Raw genomic sequence first — 18,493 nt, 5'->3', positions numbered from 1 at the left:
GAACGTAATCAGAGAAGCAATTCAGAGAAAGGTCCACTGCAATTAGTGGGTTAGGAAATTCCTGGAGATTTGAGGATGGAGACAGGGGACAGTGGGATTTGAGAAGGGGAGGAGCTCAGTGAGTGATAATGCCATACAGCCCGCTCTCCAATGTAACCATTTTCTCCAGGGAAACTGATCTCTGTAGCCGAAAGTTGTAATTCTAAGAGATCTCTAAGCCCCATTTGGAGACTGGCAACACTAACTGGAATGCTCAAGCCTGCACAAGGTTCAGCTAGCATCTGCAAGGGGTACGAAACTGGTTCCATTCCACCACTGTTACCTGGGCTTTTCCTGTGTTTCAATCTGCCGAATCACATTTTCCATCCAAAATATCAGGTCCCGGACCATGCTGAAGAAACGGAACTTCTCTGCTGTATCAACCAGTTGATCTCGCCGCCCCTCACAAGCTGTAAGCAAGGCCTTCCAAGCTTTCACTACCTCTTGCTCTTGTTTCTGGATACTGACTGCCTTTTCCCCAGCATAGGCTGCTTGTAAACGAGCTGCTACTTCTTGGAAATGCTGAACCTGTCACAGGAGAAAAGAAGACTTGCATTGAACTCTGAGAAACCCTGAGTTCAAATCATCCACTCAGCCAAGAGGGCAGATAACTTTCTGTCAGTCCAGTTTTTCTAGGCTTACAATTGGGACATTAATAGTTTGTTTCCCAAGGTTCTTTTGAATAAAGATCTCTGACTTGGGCTCTGTATGATAATCTTAGACATTTGCCCTTTCTGATCCTTCATCTCAGAGATATTTGGAAGAATCTCAGTATGTTCAACCATCTTTCAAGGAGAGTCATGCTCAATCAAGTAATTGACACCAGCACTCAGACTGTTTCTTTGGCACAATATGCCTCCAAACCACTAAGTTGCAAAGTAAATCAACTAGCAAAATGAGAAAATAACTGAGAAAAGATAATGGATAACACCCTTGAAGTATTCTCACATATATACTTCCCCGTTTGTATATTAGGGACAGACTTGAACTCACTTTGCCATGTTGGTTCTCTATAACGTCCAATCATGAAGTAGTTACCTGAACTCCCAGCAAGTGGATATCGCGTTCAAAAGCTGTATGCACCCTATGGAAAGACTCTGCTGTGTTGACATCGCGTCCTAATTCCTCAGGTAGCTCTTTGTGCTTCTCCTCTATGAGAACCATGATCTCACCACCATCATAGAAGAACTTGTGTAGGTCATAGGAGGCAGCCAACAGCTGCATCCTGGTGTCAATCAACTCCAATAGATCAGCCCAGCTCTCATTTAGACTGTCCTTCATTTCTGCAATCATGGCAGCCTCCGGGTGACCATCATCGATCAGCTGCTCAATTATGAGATTGACATTGTCCACTCGCTCCTGCCCAATGTTTCCAGTTTCCCTGGCAAAGTCACGGAACTTTTCCCGCAGCAGCTAGTCAAGAAACAAACCAACATGAATATATGAGCCTACTAAGAATTCTGACCCCATCCAACAATGGATGCATCTTTCATATTGTAATGAAAAACAGTAAAACTTCATTGCCATTCATATCTCATATTCCTGGATGTATTCCATACACTCTTGTGCTCAGTTGTTATAACAGACACCCCTTCTTATAAACAGCCAGATCGATTTTGCATTCACCCTTACACTGCTCTCATGTCCATCTTCTCAGCGCGGCGCCCTCCCGATTTCCCACTATTTGCGTCGGAGCTGCAGCAAACATCGCAGTTTTCACACAGCAAATGAAAACTGCTAAAAACCAGTTTCTGTTTGCTGCACGAAAACCGCGATGTTTGCTGCAGCCCCGACGCAAATAGTGGGAAATCGGGACGCTGCGCTGCGCTGAGAAGACGGACGTGAGAACGACGTAAGGTGAGTGCAAAATCTGTCCCAGTTGTTCCATTAGCATTCTACAGGTCTTACTGCGCTAAAGGAAATTCTAATGCATTCCTTTGACAGCAATTTCCTCTCCGGCTGCAAAGCAACACTGCTTACAGTCTGTTGTATTCATTCACACTGTACTATGCTAAGGCATATGAGGCTAAGAAATATGGCCATGATGGCCAGGACACATTCTCCCAGAGCTTGCTCACAGTGACGTGGTCGAGGTCTTGCCCCATCTCTTGGGATGACGCCACTACATCTCTCTCTGCAATCCACTGCTCAAGGTCATCGACTTCTCGCTTCAGCTGGAAGAGATGGTACATGTGCTCCAGCTTACGTTTGCGTTCCTCTGCCAGATCCTTCAAGCCTGCATACTGCTTGTCTACTTGCCCCTGCAACCGGATGATCTGCTCCCTGGGGGAAACAGACACAGACGCGCGCAAAGTTTTGGAGGTAAGTTTCCAGTCAAAGAAAAAAGAAACAGCATAATCTAGTATATATGCACTGGACTAGGATTCTGGAAAACTCAACCTGGCTTGTAAAACAAAGTGCTCTATGACCTTAGATCAGTCACCACTGTTGTCTGTAGAGCTTTTTCTGCCTCCTGGTCATTACCTGCTATAACGCCCAAAGCTTAAACAGCATTAATTATAGATACACACCCTTCTGGATGACCAGTGGTGAGAAGCTGCTGAGCTCGGCCAGCCAGCTGTTTGATGTTTTTTCCATAGTCTTCTATAGATCGCTGCTGCCGAAGGTGTCTCTTCAGCATCACAATCCCACTCTCTTCATCCTGAAACCACAGAATCCCTTCAGTCATTGATGAGGTCTTGCCTTGTTTCACAGTAGGGTCAGTCTCAGGTCCTACAGGAAACTGCAATCCTGTGCACATTTACCAAAGAGTAAGCTCTGCTGAACTCAGCGGGACCTGCTTCTGAATAAAATGTACATAGGATTGCGCTGTTACTTATGTCTGTTAATAATGTCCACTAATCAATGCCCACCCAGGGAAGGTCTTAGTACACTGTTCCTTCATGCTGCTTTGGTCATTTTATTTATTTATGTCATTTCTTCAGTAAATATGTTGCAGAGCACAGACAGTAAGAAGAAACTCTAAATCCAAGCGGAGCCAGCCTCCCCAAAGCAACCAACCACATTCATTCCAGAGGAAAAAAGTGTTGGAATGAGCTATTTAGCATGCCTGGACTTTGTGGGAGCTCTATCACTCTGGCCGTTTTCCCACTGACCTTACTCCGGAGCGACGTCCCTCTTCACTGCGCAGCGTCTGCACGGATTTCCCACCAACTGCTACGCACAACCAGGAAGAGCTGCGGCTTTTACGTCGCAGCTGTAAACTGGTTTTTAGCGGTTTCCATTTGCGACGCAAAAGGTCGGGAACTTCCTCGGAGCAGCCTTCTATGGAGACACCTGTCTCTGCATGTCTCTCCTGTAGATAACCATGCCCTCACACCTTCACTCAGATAAGCTGGCCTTTTGTGATACGGAAAGTACTCTTTTAGATTACGCTTCTTTCTCTCCTTTCGACTGCAACCAGAATGTGAACTGAATCTACCTGAATAAACGTAAGTTTACCTTTATTGCAATATATTTCTTGGGAGATTTATTTAGTACGCTCAGTACCATGCTTCTATGACTGGGCAAAATCTGCTATATTAACCAACGACCTCAATAAAAAGTACTTATCCTGTCTCTTCTACATTATCATGCATTAGCTCTTTTGTTTTCCTTTGTTTTCCTTTGTTACACGGGTCATTACTGCTCTCTCTCTCCAATTTCATTCACATAGACTAGAGGATGAATCAGGACCATGGTAGGGGAGCTCCATAATTAGTATTTCCCATAATTTTTGGAAAGGCCAAAAGCAGCTGCAGGGTTGGGGAAAGGGCTGTTAACATATACCCTCCTAATTCCATACCCCACCCTGCTGCCTTTAGCTTCCTAAAAACATCACAGGAGAGCCTAATCACAGATCTTCCAGGTCAAATCTAGTTTGGCTTTCTGTTGTAGTCTATTGTACATAAAGTGACCCATACGAAGCAGAACTCAGATCACTTGCAAAACTATGTATTAACACCCATTTTAAGCAAGGAGCTGAAAATTGTTATTGGATATATCCTACCACTGTCCTCAACAAAGTCTGAAGCCCTCCATCAGCTTTTAAGCAAGGAGCTGAAAATTGTTATTGGATATATCCTACCACTGTCCTCAACAAAGTCTGAAGCCCTCCATCAGCTGAAGGAGTCCTCCCCAACAGAACTGGCTCTGCCTCCGCTAGAAGAGCCACTAATGTTGGAGGAGGTTTCCTTTGGCTAGAGGAAAGTTTGAATACACCTCAATGAGAATTAACAGGTATTACATATTTGAATACATTTTAGAGATCTGGTGGGTGGAGAGTGTCACAATGGGGGCATTTCTCCCCCTCTGTCACCAGTGAACAGTTCCAGTGTTCATTTACTGACGCCAAAGCCGCTATTACTAGCACCACAATTTCATCTCTCCTCTCTTCTGGTGTACCTCCCAAAGGAATCTGAGGGAGAGGAGAGGTGCTGCTTCATTCTTGGCACCCAAAATACTCTTGAATAAGGCTGGGAAAACCTAAACACTAAATACCAGCAAGCAGAAATTTAACATATTCTTCAAATCCTGCCCCTGAGGAGTGGGAGAAGCACAGACATTTCTCACATACTCAGCATTTTTTCACTGCCTAGGACTGGGAGAAGTTCCTTACAAGCTTTCATTTTGCAAGTGTGCACGAGCAAGCACACGTTTTCTCACAGGGCTTACCTTGGAGCGACGTCCCTCTTCACCGCGCAGCGTCTGCGCAGATTTCCCACCAACTGCTCCGCATAACCAGGAAGTGCCGGACCTTTTGCGTCGCAGATGTAAACCGCTAAAAACCAGTTTACGTTAGCGATGCAAAAGCTGCGGGTCTTCCTGGTTATGTGGAGCAGTTGGTGGGAAATCTGCGCAGACGCTGCGCGGTGAAGAGGGACGTCGCTCCGAGGTAAGCTCTGTGGGAAAACGCCCACAAGTGTATCCTGCAGGATTCCATCGGTGGGTGCTGCTCCTCTTGGATTCAACGAATAAGGGGTTGAAAAAAAGGGATGACTCTTGTTTGGGCTTTATGCCTGCAAAATGCAGGGGAAAGTAACACCTGTGAAATGGGGTTTTGGTCGTCTTCTACTTGCTGTGGGGCAAGAAGCCTTCCTGGATAATCTTAACAGTCCTTTGGCATTAGCAAACATGCTTCCCTGACTCCGCTGGAATGGGGTCCATTTATGGAACCCCTTGGAAAGAATAATTCCTTTGCTGCATCAAGCATAGTGTGTTGATTATTAATAAGCAAAATGTCCTTACTTTCGGTTTCTCATCTGTTACCATATAGAGCTCCTGCTCACTTATCCAGGCTTCAGCTTCCCCAGCATCCAAGTAATATCGCTGAGCTTCACTTGCTTCTTCCAGACGCTGCAATCTTTTTGACGCTTCCTCTCGCAAAGTCCCCCAGGAGTCTCTCAGCTGCTTAAGGTGCTCTTCAATATCCCTGAAATCTCCATCCGCATCTGCTCCAGCCAGCATAGTCTCCCCTCTGCAAAGGATCTCTTCGATGCGTGGGGCATGTCCAGCAATTTCCTTCTGCAGAGTCTAGCAGGGAACAATTTTAATTGGGGGCTGAATAAACTCAGCGACACATTTGAACATAACTGTCCCTTCCTGAACAATGATCAGTGAGAAAGGCATAAAACATGGTGGAAAGATTCCAGAACTCAACATGCAGATTTGTGTACCTGTACCTCTGCTCCTGCCCAATGCAGACTCCTGGAAATTAAATAAAAGAAATCCCAGAACACATCTACTGGAAGTCCACACGGGCATCAGTGCACTGTATAGCAGGTATATCAGCACTGAGGCTCAATCCAGACGAGACTGAAGTACCAGAGTCCTGGGATAGTGGTTTATTGCCTGTTCTGTATGGGATAGCACTTGTCCTAAGGGAACATTCTTTTCCCTGTTTGACATCAGCCTCACTACAGTCACCACTGAGATGTTTGAAAATATTAACGAAAATCTAGTCAACCTGGAAATGGGATTTCACTGAACAGAGAAAAGCACAGGGGTAAGTGGGTAGACTAGGCTTCCCAACCCCCCCGCCCTGCCGGGGGACCCCTGAATTAGCAGCCTAATCCCCCGCTCCCTAAAAATCTGATAGCGGGGGTGGGTGGTGGGTGGTGGGTGGAACGGCGTCGTGTCTCTTTCCTTGCCTGGCTTCAGGATTCTTCCTTCCTCCGAGTTACAAAGACCCGCCCACCGCCGGCCTGCTATTTGCTCCAGTCTGGCCTCCCTTCACGAGGTGCATGCTGGGACTTGTAGTCCTTACATCCTCTCACGTCTGCTGAGCATTATTCTCTATGTGGAGATTGATTCTCATAGGGTATAATGGGGAATTGATCTGGAGGTTTCGGGGGCTCTGGGGGAGCTGTTTTTTGAGGTAGAGGCACCAAATTTTCAGTATAGTATCTAGTGACTCTCCCCAAAGTATCTCCCAAGTTTCAAAACAATTGGACCAGAGGGTCCCATTCTATGAGCCCCAAAAGAAGGTGCCCCTATCCTTCATTATTTCCTATGGAAGGAAGACATTTAAAAAGGTGTGCGGTTCCTTTAAATGTGATGGCCAGAACTCCCTTGGAGTTCAATTATGCTTTTCACACCCTTGTTCCTGGCTCCGCCCCGATGTCTCTTGGCTCCACCCCCAAAGTCTCCTGGCTCTACCCCCAAAGTCCCCAGATATTTCTTGAATTGGACTTGGCAACCCTAGGGTAGACTCACCTGGTTTTTCTTCATAAGCAACTGTACTGACAAGAGGTCTGTGCCATGGTCAGTGGACTGAGCAAGGGGGAGACGTTCCTGCACCCAAAGCTAGAATACAGAATAATTAATATATAAATTCAAGTGCATCAAAATGAAAGCCCTTACTTTGCTTATTACAGAGGTATTGAAGCATCTTGCCCACAAGCCTCATCAAGACTGGTTGTGCTGAAGGAACAGAGCATCCTATTCTCTAAATCAGAACGCCATGTCTAAAGATACTGCAGTTAGAGAACAATTCTAGTTTTTACTAATGGTACATTCAGATGATCAAGCAGCTCACCAGTTCATCTGCCAGATCTCGGTCCAACTGGTATTTGGCCCTGGCCATCTCTAGCTCCTTCCTCCTCTGACTCAGTGGTTCCAGAAGATCCTGGAAGCGCTTCTCAATAACTTCCTGCTTGCCATCCACTTCATGCATTTCTCCTCTGGCTGGAGGAGCATGAGACAGCAATTCTTCCATCTCTCTCTTCCGCATACTTACTTGTTCATCCAGGCGCTGAAATGAGAGAATCTCTATTCACCTAGCCATCTCGCTCACTTTAGATTAAGTAGAGACACAAAAAGATGGAGAGCCCCTGTATTTAATGAAGGGAGTGCCCATGAGGAGGTCTGAGTGAAGTGGGGTTGTTCCAGTCAGCAAGCAAATGTTCCACATGAATCTTCAGGTCAAGAAACAACACCCATAACCGTGAGGGACTTTGCACAGCTGCTCATTCCATCCAACCAAGCATCATAATTACATCTCTAATGCTATTAAAAGAAGCTTTTAACAAAAAGATCCCCAGACGTTATGTGGAAGACGTTTCCAAACATTGCTTTGTTAAATCTACCTTCAAAAGTAAAATCTGCTATTTCGTCATATAGGGTTCTTTGTGCACAGAGACAGGATCTATTCAGGTCTTCTACCTTTCCCCTGCTACTGTCATATATACATAATGGGAAGCAGAAGGTCCCAGGTTCAATCCCTGGCATCTCCAAAAAAGGGTCCAGGCAAATAGGTGTGAAAAACCTCAGCTTGAGACCCTGGAGAGCCGCTGCCAGTCTGAGAAGACAATACTGACTTTGATGGACCGAGGGTCTGATGCAGTATAAGGCAGCTTCATATGTTCATAATGTGCAGTCATATTCCATAGAGCATTCACCCTCACAATGCTGAAGTAGGCTGGCAATTCTGAGTGGGGAAACTCCTGGAGATTTTGGGGGTGCCGCCTGGGGAGGACAGGGTTTGGGGAGGGGAGGGACCTCAGCAGGCTACAATATCATGGAGGCTACCCTCCAAAACAGCCATTTTCCCCAGGGGGGCTGATCTGTTGCCTGGAGATCAACTGTGATCCTGGGAGGCCCCCCATGGAGGTTGGCAACCCTAAGCTGGAGGGATGCTTTTTCCCATTGCAAAACATTCCAATTTAACATCGAGGAAAGGAAATACAATGGCATACTCCCTACCATTCTGCTCAGCAAATGCTGAATGCTTCTTCCACCTGCTAGAGCAGGAGTGGCCAAACCTGCTTATTGCAAGAGCCAAATAGCATAAATGTCAGATGTTTGAAAGTCACAAGGCATGAATGTCAGATGTTTGACAGCCGCAAGAAAGAAGGGAGGGAGGGAGGGAAGGAAGGAAGGAAGGAGAGAGGGAAGGAAGGAAGAAAGGAGAGAGGGAAGGAAGGAAGGAAAATAGACGGGAAGGGAGGTGGAAGAGAGGTGGAAAGAAAGCAACTTTAAGTTTAAATACATTCTCCAAGCTGCCAGCTGGCTTGGAGAAGTGATTTAAAGAGAGAAATGCCTTCTCAAAGTCAGCTGATGGGGCGGTGGGGGCTTTGAGAGTCACACAATATGTGTGAAAGAGCCACATGTGGCTCCCAAGTCACAGTTTGGTCACTCCTGTGCTAGAGTAAGAGCCTCTTCAACTGCAAAATGCTTTTTAGGCAAAAGGAAGGCTTCCAGATGCATGCTAGTATTCCCACAGCAGAACTACAGGTCCCACAAAAGTAACATTTACTGTGCCAAAAGAAAATGCCTCGGAAGTCCCTGAAGTGCTCATATCTTCCACCCTATAAAGAAAGACAGATGGGCAATTTGGAGAAGGGGAGGTGGCTGCCTCACATTTGAAGTACACTGTACTGTATCACCACTATTGCCAGACTTGGCCTACCTCACTGTAATTCTTGCAAAGGTCAGCAGCTGTTTACTTAAGAGTGCCTGTCCATGTGCTTTTGAGCTGAGGAGGGAATGAGAGTTAAGAGGGTTGTTACATACTTTCAGGTTCTTCAGCAGGATATTGACACTGGTGAGATCTTTCCCCTGGACATCAGATTTAAGCTGCTGCTCCATTTCACTGATCCATGCACCAAGGTCAGCATAGCTCTGTGCATAGAGGTCAGAGCGGTTGACCTCAAACAGGTGCTGAGCCTTTTCTTCTGTGGTTGCCTGCAGTTTATCCCAAAGCTGATGCAATTCCAGTAGCCTCTGGGAAGCAGCACTAGCATATTGGGGCTTCTTCTTCGCCAGCAGCTGCCCTTCCTGGAAAGAACAGTCAGACAGAGAATACATAGAAGCAGCACTGGCCTGTGGGTTCGTGGCACCCTAGGCAGGTGCCCCTCCCACTGCCCCCCCCTCCGCGGCCAGGCCGGCCCAAGGGTATGTGGCTTTTCAGGCAGACGCCCCCTGCCACTGCTGTCCTGTGCTCCCCTGGTGCTGTAATGCAGCGCCATGCTCTATTGCACCCCAGTGCCGCGAGGCGGCAATGGCACCCCCTTCCCGTCTGTTCCCTTCACTCTCCCCCGCGCATTCACAGCCCGATGCGGGTGAACCTTATCTTTAGAACAACCGGGCTGAAATGGCTTGGCTCCCCCATCCTTTCCAGAACCAGAAGGGAGGGGGAGCCAAGCCTTCATCTAAGCCTGGTAGTTCTAAACATAAGGTTCACCTGCGTCGGGCTGTGAATGCGCAGGTGGGCGGGGGAGCAAAGGGAAGGGACGGGAAGGGGGTGCCGCTGCACCATGCGCTGTGATCGCAGCAGCGGGGAAGGGAAAGGAGGGGGGGCGGTGGGGAAGGTGAAGGGAATGGGGGGTGGCAGCAGCAGTGGCAGCAGGCAGAGGAGGCAGGCAAACTAGGTGCTTGCCTGGGGCACCAGGAGGGGGTGGGGAGTCTGATTTTTCACCCCCACCCTCCCAGCACCCTAGGCAACCACCTAGTTTGCCTAGTGGGCAAGCCGGCCCTGCATAGAAGTATTGCCAGGTAGAGGCAAAGGAAAAAAGTTGCCCTCCCTCCATCCCCTCCCCGTCCAAAGAAAATTTAACTTGTCGGGAATATAGTACTCGCTTAAAAAGTTCTTTTTAACTAACCGAGCAACACAATAATGATTGCTGATGAAATGGGGACTGAATAAGACCCCTTCCCATTACTGTTTGCAGCTCGGCTGGCCATACTATTGCTCTCCCTTGGCATACAAAAAGCATTCCACTTTGAGTTCATTAGAATAAAAGCTTGCATTTAATGTAGCCCTTGAACTACCTCAGAAAAAGGTACCCTATCCAAACAATCAGGAGGAAGTGGGTTCATGAAAATCTATCTCCTGATGAAATGTAATCACACTGATTCCACAGTAGCAGTCACTCTGCCCTCAGGCTTATGATTTCCCCGGCTCAACCAACTGATTCCCCACATTTTGATCCACATCTCCCTCCAATTTCCCTCACATCTTCCTGATCTTTTTTAAAAAACAGATCAGGAAGGCATGGGGGAAATTAGAGGGAGGTGCAGATTAAAATGCAGCTGCCCAGTAACTGGTGGGGGATCAGTTGGTTGAGCTGGGGAAAGCAGACGCCTGAGGGCAGAGTGACTGCTATTGCATAATCAGTGCCAGTCAGTCTTTCCCAAGGTCTAAGTCACATAACCCCAAAATCACAATGAAATGAAATGCAAGTCTGCATTCTGTGAAACAATTAGACTATTGCATAACAAAAACTTCTGAGAGCTGGTAGTGACTTCATGCCATGCTCCAATGTACACTGAAAAATCTGGTGCCAGGGTAAACAGTGTCACAGTCACACTACTACTTCATCACACCCCAAGATCAATCTGTGTAACCTCAAACTTTTCTCAACACACTTTCATGGTTTTCTAAACTGGCTGTATCTTGATTCCATTAGGAAGTTACTGGTTCACCAGATGCTATCTCTTGGATGAAAGTGAAGTCCTGCTGATTTCCAGAGAAAAGCATTCTTAAAACTGGCTTTATATCACATCCCTTCAAGACTTCCTGTGACAGTATCTATCAATTTCCCATACTTCTCCACACACTACCATGGAATCTCACATAAGTGAACTATTTTATTATGCTTGTGGTAGGATTCCTTGATGCTTTAAATCAGCTGCAGACATTTTCCCCTAGGTACATTACAGTAAGGTGCACTGGAACATCTCATCTGTCACAGTTGTTTTAAACTGTATTGCTGAGGATAGCTTCAGGTGGGTAGCCATGTTGATCTGAAGCAACAGGCTAAAGTTTGTGTCCAGTGGCTCTTTTAAGACCAATGAAGTTTTATTCCGGGTGTGGGCTTTCATGTGCATGACACTGAAGAAGTGTGCACGCACACAATGTCAAGCATGATTGTTTTGATCCAGTACTAAGTTTAATTACTATTTTTCTGTATTACTCCATTTCCCATTGCTGCATATCAAAGCTAAATAACCCCTCTCAGTTCTCACCTCCCTTTTTCCTTTTCCCACCTTTGAGTAGCAAATGCAGGAATGCCTTGCTTTGATGATAGAGAAAAGGAGGCGCCTCCCGAGAAGGTCTCCCAGTCAATACTTATCATAATAAGAATGCATGAGACCAGGGGAAGTTTCAGCCGCAAAGATAGTAGTTTGCATATTTGTAATAGTTCACACATCCTTGTTATGTCTTTAAGCTATCTTCTCTATATTCTTTGATGTAACCCTTAAAGCTTCATACCATGGGTAACTTTGTATCACTTTAAAAGTGTTCCACCTTGAAGCAACAATGGATTATCAATAAACTGAGACTTTGTATTCACCAACTGCTTAGTTATTTGAAACTTCCATGCTTGACACACAAAAGCTTATCTCCAGAATAAAACTTCATTGGTCTTAAAGGTGCCACTGGACTCAAACTTTGTTATAGTGCTGAGGGTCACCCTCAAAGGTACAAATGCATAATCTTCTGTTTTGGTAATGTCACAGTTCAGCATCACATCAGTTTCCAGAGGGTTCAGAAGTGCTCGTTTCCCAGTTTGCAATAATGTCCTAGGAATAGTAACTATTCCTAATAGTAACTGTCCTAGGAATAGTAACTAATAGTAAAGGTAACTATCTTTAACGCCTTCCCAAAAATCCCAACCCCAAATATAAGAAGGTACAATTAAGAAAAAGAAGAGCTGGTATAGGTAGCCAAGACAAATCTTGCAAGAAGCCACTTACCTCATCTACTTTGTCTAACCAGCCCTGGTGAGAAGCAAGCTCTGCCATAAAAGCCTGGTGCTTCAACCATTTGCTGTGCAAATTACGTGCTTCGTCATAAGATATATCTTGAGCAGTGAGCATTTTCTCATCAATCCACAGAGTGAGCTGTGAACAAATGGCACTCAATGGTGAATGTGGATGGCCTGGTTTTTCAGAGCTTCCCTATTGTTTTGCTAAGATTCTGAGCTAAACGATGAATGTGGGTGATGATTTGCTGAACGGTTTGTCAGTGGTCTGTGTACTCCTGCCTATTTTAATCACTGGTTATACTCTGGGAAATTTCTTAGAAACATAGTGCTGGAAATTATTTGAGCCTTCTACCATAAACATAAGAACATAAGAGAAGCCATGTTGGATTAGGCCAACAGCCCATCCAGTCCAACACTCTGTATCACACAGTGGCCAATAATTTATATATATATATATATATATATATATACACACACACAAACACACACACACACTGTGGCTAATAGCACATTGTTTTATCCTCATATTAGCACCCATCTCATGCAACCAACCCAACTAATTTCCCTGTGCCCAAGAAGAGAGGCCTTCTTACTTTAAACAAACACATGAGAAAATTAACTGGGATTTTTCTGTGGGAAGTAAGAGCCCGAATCACACTGGACTACACAAGTCCTTATTTTTAAAATGCCAGTTTTAAATTGTTTTCATTATATTCCAATGTAAAAGAGATTGCTATATTAAGTCCCCAGACCCATCAATCAAAAGAGGATGAGGTAGAGGGGAATGGTGCTGACTTTCTACTGCCTGCATTTAATGACAGAGGATCTCTCCACTCATTTCAGGAGTGCCACCATTGCAGTTCACACATACAGTTCAGTCATCATGCATTCTCCTAGTACAGCAACCAACTCTTATTTAATATCATCTGCATGGATAAGCTCAACAATCCCACCACAAATATGATACACAGTAAACAAACAAGCAAACCCCAGTTTTTTTGTGAATGCATGGAACAGCTCTAGTTGTGCCCTACAATGCCAGTCAGGAAATGCAGGTAGCTGCAGTGAGAATATGTGCAAAATACCCGCAGAATCCTAGTCCAAACATTGCTCACAGAAGAATTTATATCTCAAATTCTTTCTTTAACCTAAACTAAGGATTGTGATAAACTGTTTTCTCCACAAATAGTTCAGCAATGAGTGCTATAAAACAGAACCACAGGAGTGCAGCCAAAACAGGTATGTTTACTTTTGATTTACTCCAAAATACAGAAAACAAAGGTGAGTGCAGGCACAGCCTAGGTGGATATTACCAATTGGCCCTGCTTTCTTACCTCCTGGCAATTTTGTAGAAAGTTCTGCAGGTCATGATTGTTCTTCAACAGCACATAAGCCTCCTGAGATTTGGTGACATTCGTTCTGTATCTAGAAATGATGAATAATAATGGTATTGTTAAAAGCAATTTCTGCTCTAGCAGTCCAACTAGTATCTTGTAACACATCAGTCAACATGCTGAGAGTCCAGTTATGCGCACCCAACAGGTCTTCTAGGGCTTTCTCAAACCATTTCACATCACAAGCACAAAGCTATAAAATTAAGAGTAGTGTATCAATGAGGTTGAAGTGCCCTAGATGATGAGTACAAACTAACCAACACTAGGCAAATGTGGCAGAGCACCATTAAGTTACAAAGAGTGGCTTCTCTATCCATGCCTTTTCTATATTTACCTTCCACTCCATAAATAACAACTTTCAAATTGGAATCAGAAATTCAGAACTGTGAATCACATTAGTCTTTTCTACCTGAAGTTCCCTCGGGAAATATTAAAACTCACTTGCAATAGGGTATTGGGAGGAAGGGCCTGTAATTCAGAAAAAGTAATCCTTGGATTTCTTCACATACTTTCCCACCTCAGAATAAAAAAATGGGTGATGGTAATTTCAGGAAAGTAACCAGGTTGGTATGAAGTAGATGACCAAATTCAAGTTGAGTGGCACCTTACAAAGCAACAAGATTTTCAAGGTATCAGCTTTCAAAAGTCAAAGCTCCTTCATCAGAAGGAAGCTTCAACTCTGAAAGGTTTATACCCTGAAATTCTTGTTGGTCTCTAAGGTACTACTGGCCTCAAATCTACTGGGTGATGGTATTATTCCTATATACAGACCTACATTTTCTGGGCATGCACTCCCCCCCCCCCTTTCCCTCCTTTTCAGTGCCCTTCTCTGGGCATGAATGTGAAAGCAAGGACCCAATGCACCGCTGAAATGGTCTTACTGAAATTACTGTATTTTTTGCACCATAAGACTCACTTTCCCCCCCCAAAAAAGTGGAGGGAAAAGTGTGTGCGTCTTAAGGAGCGAATACTGCAAAAAATTCACACAAATGCCTCTAAATTCACACAAACGGCTCTAAAAACTAGGTGCGTCTTATGATCAGGTGCGTCTTATGGAGCGAAAAATACGGTACCTCTCTTGAATCAGATGAACCTTTTCCCTTATTTTATCAGAGTAAATATTTCCTTCAGCCACAAGTTTGTTCCCGCTGCCCACCAGTCCAGTAATTTTTTCCTCATTTGCTTCCATGGTAGCAATGAAATCTTCATATTTTCGGATTGCAGCTTCTGATGCTTCTAAGGTGTCTGGGGGCTCTATGTGAGCCAGTGTATATTCCTACAGGTTTTTCAGGAAGAAAACAAAGAAATCTCTTGGGAAAACAACATAGTTTCAGTGCTGTTTTTTTAAAACAGTTACTATTACCATATGCTCCTCTGCAAAGCATGACACCAACTCCCGTCTCCAGCTGAAGACAATCTATATGTTAGTTTAGCAAGATGCAACCAATGGATGTTCGATGGCTATATAGCAAGCACTTGAAACACCCATTAATGGTATAACCTGACACGTTGGTTGAGCATGCCTTTGCCATAGCCAGGTTCCTGCTTTTCAGCATAATCAGAAAGCTCTGTTTTTTTCCATCAATCTCCAACATGGGCTGAAAAGAAAATCCTGCCCACGGTGATAGTTATACATAATCATCCAGAATGATCTGGAATTTACTATGGTCAGGTTTTTCCTGTGGCTGGCACATACCAGAGGATATGCCAGGTGGCACTGCCAAATACGCTAATAACAGTTTACAAATTCCATCACTATTGTAGTTATTTGTTCAATTTATATCCTGCCCTCCCCGCCAAAGCAGCCTCAGGGCAGCTTACATGTTCATGTATATACATGAAATATAAAAATACATTAAAACATAAAATTAAAAATATCAAAACATTTCAAGTGCCATATAGATCTTTAGATGGGAATCTGTTTGATAAGATGGGCAACTGCCTATTCTGTTTTTATAGCAAGTTTTACTATTCTGCCGTTCCCGTTGGATGTTCTATATAAAAACAGATCTGAGGTTCATGCTAGAGGTGGTCCTGATGATCCGGAGTCTGTTGTAGCCTGTGATTTTACTTAACAAATGCCCGGTGGAAGAGCACCGTCTTGCAGGCCCTGCAGAACTGTGCGAGCTCTTGCACGGCCCTAACCTCCTCAGGGAGATTGTTCCACCAGCACGGAGCTACAACAGAAAAGGCCCTGGCTCTGGTTGTCATAAGCCTGGCCTCTTTGAAGTCAGGGATTGAGAGCAGGTTTCGTGGCCCTGACCAGAGTGCTCTCTGGGGAACATGTGGGGAAAGGCGGCCCCTAAGGTATGCAAGTCCCTGGCCATATAGGGCTTTAAAGGTAAGAACCAGCACCTTGAAATGAACCCAGTATGCGATGGGTAACCAGTGCAGCGCTTTCAGCACAGGTTGAATGTGCTCCCATAGGGGAAGGCTCATTAACAGCCTGGCTGCAGCATTCTGTACTAGTTGAAGCTTCCGGGTTTGAGACAAGGGCTTTATTAGTGCAGCACCCAGACAGAGTATTGAAGTACTAATATAATGAAAGATTTCAGGTTTTCGCGGCTGGTAACATCATTAGGGTTTGTAGAATCTTTCAGGCTCAAGTGCCGTGTTCTACCCATTTGACATCAAGCTAGGTGAAAGGATGCCTGATTGGATGGCATATTCTTTCCCTTGCTGAACTGCCAGCGTGTAGTAGAACACGGCACTTGAGCCCGAAAGATTCTACAAACCCTACTAATATAATGGAAATAAAATTACAATAAAGTGATGCTGATATCATACCTGATTGGTAAGGATAATTTCTGCTTGTTTTGCATCTTTAAGAAATTCCTGGAAGCCCAAACACTGGTTGAGGAATTTCTCCTTGCTATCCCACATTTTACACAAGGCATTCCAGCCTGTATCCATTCCCTGGAGCCTCTGCTCCAGCTGCTGGTACTCCACATCTGTTTGCCCATGAGTCACCCTCTCTCCTATCTCCTTGACGTTGCTGTAATCTTCCTTGTGTTGATCAATCTCTTCTTTCAAAACAGCATGCTGCTGCAGGAGGTGCTCAGCTTCCACCAAGGAGTTGGGTACCTCCTCTGAAGCTACACCCTTCTGTGCCTTGAAGAGCCATGCCTGGAAGTCATCCAAGTCCTGCAAAAACTTGTGCAACTTGCTAGCTTCTCCAAGAGAGGCCTCCTGGCTCTGCAACGTGTCCTGCAGATCCTGCCAGACACCAGTGACAGCTGCCAACCGACGGTAGATATCATCAGCTAAGTCAGGGTGTTCTTCAGCAAGCCGATGAGCTTCCTTTTTTAGAGCAGCAAGCCTGGCCTGGATGGCTGCTAGGTCACGCTCAATGCCGTATAACTTTCTCTGCATGGCAATCATACCTGCCAGATTTTTACCTAGGTCCTGTGTAGATTCTATCACTTTGGTTTTCTCAAGGATCCACTTCTTTGTTTCCTCACAGTCTACACAATAATTGTGAAGGCTAAGGGCAAAGTCCACAGCCTTCCGTCTCTGAGCCACCATCTCCTGGAAGACCTTCCACCTAAGAAAGGCAAAGAAAGAGCACTGTTGTGTTTGACTAGGAGACATTTTAAAATTTCTGCATCCATTGTTTTTGGTACCCATGGGAACACACTGAACCCAAACCTACTACACGCTGGCAGTTCAGCAAGGGAAAGAATATGCCATCCAATCAGGCATCCTTTCACCTAGCTTGATGTCAAATGGGTTGGATGGCATATCCTTTCCTTGCTCTATGCAACACTCTCCAGTGGCTCTTCAGCTATCATCAAATGGGACAGAAAATCTGTGATGGGTATTCATCCTATAAAAGCCTTTGTTTGTCTCAAAAGTGCTGAGCAGATAAATGGCCAAGGTTGTAAGCTTCAAGCAATGTTTTCTACATGCTATTAACTACAGCTTCTACGGATGAAGCTGCTAAAGAGACTATTAATTAACCATCCAATCTGAAAGGAGGCATCTTAGGCTTTCAACTTGCTGCCTCTTTCCAATAGATACTTTCCTCACCACAAGATGAGCTATGAGAGAACAGAAGACTTCTTGGATCAAGAAGCATTAACTCCGGCTAGGTGGAGAAGGGGCAGTTGCATCAACATGGAGGTAGAGGCAGATATAGTGGCTCCCCAAATTATAGTATGCAGCCACTGCCTTACCTTGCCTTATCACAGATAAACAGGTTGCTTACCTGTAACTGATGATCTTCAAGTGGTCATGCAGTCGCACACATGGGTCCGTGCCCTTGCTCAAAGCCAGCCTCGGAGAACTCCAATAGCAGCGCAGAGTGTTTTTGGTGGGCTTCTTCTCCACTCTGGGGAGCATACACGCAGTGAGCATGCCTAGAGCAGGGGAGGAGCTCTGCCTCCTGCTCAGTTTCTTCCAGCTGCCGCTAGCAGGTCCAACCAGGTAAGTAGCAGGAAATGCCAGCAGTGGGGAAGCTATTTGACTGCACAGGTGACCACTCGAAGATTCTCAGTTACAGGTAAGCAAACTGTTTATCTTCTTTTGGTCCCTGTGCAATCCCACACATGAGTGTTTAGTGAGCTGAGGTATCTGGATGGTGGGTGCTGGCAAATAGGAGTCTGACCTAGAATCAAGCACAGGTTAACAGATCAAAACATGTACTGTGTCTTTGTGACGCACTGTGCTCTTGATGCCTGATCCAGGCAAGATGCGTCCTTTGGCAGATCGGTGTTGAGTCCGTAGTAGGAACTTCACTGGAGCACAGACAACAATACTGATCTGCCAAAGGATGCATCTCGCCTGGATCGGACATCGAGGGCATAGTGTGTTACAAAGGTGAAGGTGAAGACCAGGTGGCTGCAGCATACA

General features: G+C 45.2%; 1 protein-coding gene across 1 annotated transcript in view; it reads right to left on the bottom strand.

Annotated features, from left to right (window-relative positions):
- The window catches only part of SPTB (spectrin beta, erythrocytic), a 206,409-nt gene that overhangs the window by 37,637 nt on the left and 150,279 nt on the right, over positions 1–18,493 (bottom strand). The window contains exons 16-27 of the mRNA XM_060262547.1: positions 16,430–17,186; positions 14,716–14,918; positions 13,583–13,673; positions 12,238–12,384; positions 9,052–9,315; positions 7,076–7,291; positions 6,754–6,843; positions 5,287–5,571; positions 2,571–2,701; positions 2,118–2,322; positions 1,078–1,452; positions 323–567 (exon numbers count right to left, since the gene is read on the bottom strand). Coding sequence (XP_060118530.1) covers positions 323–567; positions 1,078–1,452; positions 2,118–2,322; positions 2,571–2,701; positions 5,287–5,571; positions 6,754–6,843; positions 7,076–7,291; positions 9,052–9,315; positions 12,238–12,384; positions 13,583–13,673; positions 14,716–14,918; positions 16,430–17,186 — 3,009 coding nt within the window. The remainder of the gene's footprint in view (positions 1–322; positions 568–1,077; positions 1,453–2,117; positions 2,323–2,570; positions 2,702–5,286; positions 5,572–6,753; positions 6,844–7,075; positions 7,292–9,051; positions 9,316–12,237; positions 12,385–13,582; positions 13,674–14,715; positions 14,919–16,429; positions 17,187–18,493) is intronic.

The sequence above is a fragment of the Heteronotia binoei genome, chromosome 21, assembly GCF_032191835.1.
Source record: "Heteronotia binoei isolate CCM8104 ecotype False Entrance Well chromosome 21, APGP_CSIRO_Hbin_v1, whole genome shotgun sequence".
NCBI lineage: Eukaryota > Metazoa > Chordata > Lepidosauria > Squamata > Gekkonidae > Heteronotia > Heteronotia binoei.
This window is presented reverse-complemented; position numbering and strand designations above follow the sequence as displayed.